Source organism: Pieris rapae, chromosome 5 (genome assembly GCF_905147795.1).
Source record: "Pieris rapae chromosome 5, ilPieRapa1.1, whole genome shotgun sequence".
Lineage (NCBI taxonomy): Eukaryota > Metazoa > Arthropoda > Insecta > Lepidoptera > Pieridae > Pieris > Pieris rapae.
Window position 1 is genome coordinate 6,032,575 of NC_059513.1, and position 5,212 is coordinate 6,037,786.

At 30.1% G+C, this 5,212-nt stretch overlaps 1 protein-coding gene across 2 annotated transcripts; it reads left to right on the forward strand.

Annotated features, from left to right (window-relative positions):
• The first annotated feature begins 1,082 nt into the window (after positions 1-1,082).
• LOC111003982 (probable bifunctional methylenetetrahydrofolate dehydrogenase/cyclohydrolase 2) lies at positions 1,083-4,779 on the forward strand. 2 transcript variants are annotated; one of them, XM_022274775.2, is made up of 6 exons: positions 1,085-1,235; positions 1,867-1,964; positions 2,284-2,739; positions 3,244-3,452; positions 3,634-3,756; positions 3,962-4,779. In XM_022274775.2, the coding sequence occupies exons 2-6, from the start codon at positions 1,873-1,875 to the stop codon at positions 4,087-4,089; spliced, it is 1,008 nt and encodes a 335-aa protein (XP_022130467.1). In that variant the 5' UTR covers positions 1,085-1,235; positions 1,867-1,872; the 3' UTR covers positions 4,090-4,779. The 2 variants fall into 2 exon arrangements, with proteins under 2 accessions (XP_022130468.1, XP_022130467.1); XM_022274776.2 differs by lacking the exon at positions 1,867-1,964 and having other exon boundaries at positions 1,083-1,235.
• Positions 4,780-5,212: the final 433 nt, after the last annotated feature.

A 5,212-nucleotide genomic window follows, 5' to 3' on the forward strand; every position in this document is an offset into this window, starting at 1 on the left:
CAGGAATAAATAATGTTATAGTTGTAACAAAATAAAAGTACTTTCCAATAATTGCAGGAAATACTTTAAACACAAATAATAAAATTTAAATCTCAAATAATTGTACTATCATGCAGTGTAAAGGTTATAAATATGTTATTCACGTTTATCAAACCCCCTGCGATGTCGGAAAACAATATTATCTATAAAACGTCATAGGGCGCGGCTATGACGCAAGTCTGATAGCGGTAGTTCAATGTCTCTCATGATACTATCCACAAGTGAATGCAATAAAAACATATTCTTACTTAGTGATATTAGTTGTAACTCTCGTATAAGTCATAAAGCAACGTTTATACTGTCTTATCTTTTCCATTTGTCAATTTTAACAACTAATTCAATAAATTAATAAATCTATTTGATACTGAATTATTATAGTTTTTTTTATCTTACGGCTTTATCTTAATAATAATATTTCGATGACTTGGTAAAAGCTACCCATTATATTAATCGTTGTTTCTCAGATATAAAGACACTATTTGGGTCGAATATAATTATATTTTATTTTATTAATTTAAACAAATTTTACATATAGTAATTCTAATATACTAATATATATAATTAAATATTTATTCTATTTCTATAATATATAATTTAAATATATTATTAAAAGGAGTCCTTTTATACAAGGTTCCGAACTTCCGAAGATACTGGCAGTGTTCCCCCTTTGAATAGCTAGACTAATTCTTTGCGCGAGGTAGCAGCAGCTCTTCGTTCACCTGTGATGTCGACTAACCTTTTTGATATTTCCAATACTTTTTGTCTTAATTTGTATCAACAACATTTATTTTTACACTAAGTACTAGTGTAGTACTAGTTATTTACTAAATGTTTATATGATTTTTACGTGGATTTACAATATAATCGGGTATTGTACAACTAATGTATATTTTTTACGAACTTAAATAATTTAAAATATTACATAATAGGTCTCTACTTTTATCAAGATCTGAATAATAATTGTAAAACATGCCATCCTGTAATTACTTCTACCTGCTTTCATAGAACGGAACGTAAAATATCGCATCACAAATGTCAATTTTCAAATGTCACTCTTCAATTGTCGGGTGAAAAGTTGGAAAACTTGAAAATTAAATGAAAGTTCGCAAGTAATCATAGTAGCGATTTCATTTCCATAAACGTCCATAGCTAGCGTGTTACTTAATTTTGTTTCGTCGTTACCTAAAGAAGCACATGTAAGTAGTTTTGAAATTTAAAAATATATTTTATAGGTTATCATTAGACCATCTTGTTGGTCTAAACAAGCAATATTCTATGGAATGGGCTATGCCAGATTATCATGATATTATACTAAGAATTAAATGTTTACTGTATGTTGAAATTTATAGTGAATTCGAGCAGTATATGTATATAATTTTACCTATATCTATACCTTTGTCATTGAGAAGTTTTGAAAACATTAACGATGTTTAATTCCATAAATTCAATGTTATATATCTACAGACATATTGTATTGTAATCAATATGAGATAAAATAATAATTACTTTATGTTATATACAAATAGTACACAGAATATTGTTTTTTATATTTATCTTGATAAATGAATAGACAGTTTTTATTGAGCTAAATAATTGTTCTTATGATCTTTTGACATGGTTGAGACCAGTATTTTGTAGATTTTACTGTCAGAGTTTATATTTTGTGGTGTACCATACTGATATGCTAAACTATTAACCTTTGCTGTTAATACTTTATAAGCAAGCTGAAACTGCTTAAATCTGCAAATATTGGTTCTGTTTCTGTTCTTTTTTCATCATAATAATTTTTATCAAGTGATTGACCTAATGAACTATGTACGTCAACAGTAAGTGATGAGGCTAACATTATGTTTACGCATAATCAGTACAACTTTGAAAGCCACAATGAGAAGTCACACATATATTGATTCAATGGGTTTTCCCAGGTAAATCTATGTAATATATTTAACCTGTTGTGTGCTTCTTTTTTTTCTTTAAATTCATTGCGAGCTTAAGTAGTTATAAGTAAAAAGTAAAAATGCTTATCTCATTACGACACTTACAATGGTTTTTTATTGTACTAACTATACATACATTTATGTGCTATGTAGGTAGTGGTGAATCACATAATACTTTTTTAGTTATGAGTAGTGAATTAAGGTGTTAAATCTAAAAGATTTTGTGGGCAACCATAAATATCTATATAATATCAAGACTCACTTATTATATCTAGCAGGAGAGATTTATTTTTTGGTATTGTTACAGCATTATGGCCCGCATCCTTGATGGTAAAGGCCTTGCCAGTGATATAAAAGAAGAATTAAAAGGTAAAATAGAGAATTGGGTAAGCCTAGGAAACAGAGCTCCCTCTTTACGCTGCATTATTGTTGGTGATGATCCAGCTAGCCAGACATATGTGAGAAACAAAATTCAAGCGGCCTTAGCTGTGGGCATTGCTGCAGAAACAATCAAGTATGATGAGACATTAAGTCAGGAAGAACTACTTGCAAAAATTGATAAACTGAATAAGGATGAAGCTGTGGATGGTATTCTGGTGCAATTACCTTTGCCTGGTGCAATGGACGAAAGGAAAATTTGCAACGCTGTGGCTCCTGAAAAGGATGTTGATGGATTTCATATAATAAATGTTGGACAGCTCTGTTTAGATATGCCCACCATGGTCCCTGCTACTGCCTTGGCTGTAATTGAGATGTTAAAACGGTAAGTTTTTTTTCCATTTAACATAATACTATATTTTTTTACATATAGAATTTCAAAGGACATTTAGAGATTAGATAAGATATTTAATTAAACTGCTATATAATTTTTCACACATATTGTAACATTATTATAACAACAATATATCCACACTATATAAAGACCATAGTGATGTAATGTATAGTAATATGTAATAGTGATATAATGACCAAAGTGATATATGATATAATACAACCTCATAATCTTAAAGGCATCTCAAACAGTTACATACAAAAAGTAAGTACAGTCAAAACCGTTTTCGACGACATCGTTTAGAACAACATACCGGTTATATTGACCAACATCAATGGTTACGGCTGAATTCTTCTGTATTAGGTTCTTAATAAATATGTTATCGGCTATTACGACTATCGGTTATAACGACTAAATATGAGTAGTCCCTTCAATGTCGTTATAACAGATTTTGACTGTAATAACAAAATGTTTACATGCTTGAAATTATTTTAGGTTTAAAATCGATACATTCGGGCGTAACGCTGTCGTTGTAGGGCGCTCAAAGAATGTAGGAATGCCAATAGCTATGATGTTGCATAGTGACAGAAATCATGACAGTGGTCTAGGTATGGATGCCACAGTGACTATTTGCCACCGATACACACCACGTGAACAATTAGTTACGTTTTGTAGGAACGCTGACATTGTGATAACTGCGACCGGTAAGATTTTTAACGTATTCTTTGTAATCCGATCTATAGATAGTTCTAGAACAATTTGAAATCTATTGTTATTCTAGAATTATTATTAAATTTAAAACTGTACAGAGTTTGCTTGACTTTACTTGATACATTTATCAAGAATTGACCATAAATTAAAAACATAAAAATGTTTGTACAATAGGTGTACCAAAACTTATTAAAGCTGAAATGATAAAGCCTGGTGCTACGGTCATAGATGTAGGGATTTCAAGAATTACTGATGAACAGGGAAAGACAAAACTAGTCGGCGATGTCGACTATGACGGTAAGTCACTTTACGAATCAGTAAATTATTTCATAATTCTACTTTTACAAATACGATATTTTGATCTCTTATTTTCGATAACACATTTTAACATACATACGTATATTTGAACATTTTCTTGTAACAATTATGGACAACGTATAAAACTTAGTATTTTACCGATAAAAAAAATCCGTGTAAAAATACCACCTTGCTTTTCTCGCAGAGGTTGTCAAAATAGCCGGTGCAATAACACCAGTGCCTGGAGGAGTGGGTCCTATGACAGTTGCAATGTTGATGCATAACACATTCCAAGCTGCACAGAGGATTCAAGATGCTAAGACATTGAACTGAAAAATGTCCCACTGCCCTCAAATAGATAGTTAACCGAGTTTATTTATTGCTACCCAATGTACTTACAGAATCATTGTTAATCGTCTTCCGATTATTAATCTTACAATAATCAAAAACAATTGAAACGTGTATCTTTCCAATATCTGTAAATTTGACTTCAAATATAACTATTTTATTCACAAAAAGTGTTAGCTACAAATCCTTGTTATCATGGTTTTAAAGTCGAAAATGCGACGATTGTAAGATTATAACCAGCAGTGCCTTATTAGTTTTAAGGTTTGAAAGTATTATATTTATGGTGTAGGTTCGTTATAACTGTGTGATCCTCAGATGAATTCTCTTTTACATCACATGTAGAATAAGTATTAATTAAGAAATTAATATGGAATATCTTTGTTTTGTCTATCATATGCAAAAGACATCTTACATTCCAATTATAGTGTTTTACATATATTTTAATCGTGATTTTTTTCATTCATTAATTGTTTGTTTTCTTAATGCACTTTATGCAAATTGTAAACTTAATGCCTAGACATAGAAATCAATGAATGATTTTCGAATTGAATTCTCGCACCTAAGATTGTGTTAAATTTAAAATTGATATTATTTGACTTCTGTTTAGATATGTTTAAGACATTGATTTTAACATTAGTTATGTTGTGTTTGAAATAAAGTTCGTTTATGACATTAGCGGGTACTTTTATTTAATTTAACCTAATTAAAAATATCGATAAGCTCCGTAGTCATGGTCATGCATTCATGTACCTCGTACCAGTATTTTCCTAATGTTACTGTAGGTACGATGACAGGTCGGATCAGAATAATATTGCGAGGAAAGACTATTTCGATATAGACCGCCCGTTGCATCCCTTGTAATTTATATATATTGAGTTATTTGTATTTCTTTAGCAACGAAGTGAAAATAAATAAATAAATATTTCGCAATTTGATACCTGGTTGTTATAAATTATAGAATATTAAATGAGATAAAGGTGATTAATTATTACATAAAGTCCTATTAACTGTTAACGAAAGTATCAAGCTAGTTCATTAGTCAGCGCGCTTAATTAAACAATTTGAAATATGAAGCAAACAATTATCAATAAATTATTCAAAACGGTTA

Excerpts from the sequence above, each read along its gene's own strand:
- LOC111003982 (XM_022274775.2), top strand. The coding sequence starts at position 1,873 with ATGAGGCTAACATTATGTTTACGCATAATCAGTACAACTTTGAAAGCC. Across the intron at positions 2,740-3,243 it reads GTAATTGAGATGTTAAAACG|GTTTAAAATCGATACATTCG; the intron begins GTAAGTTTTTTT and ends AAATTATTTTAG. Across the intron at positions 3,453-3,633 it reads CATTGTGATAACTGCGACCG|GTGTACCAAAACTTATTAAA; the intron begins GTAAGATTTTTA and ends TTTGTACAATAG.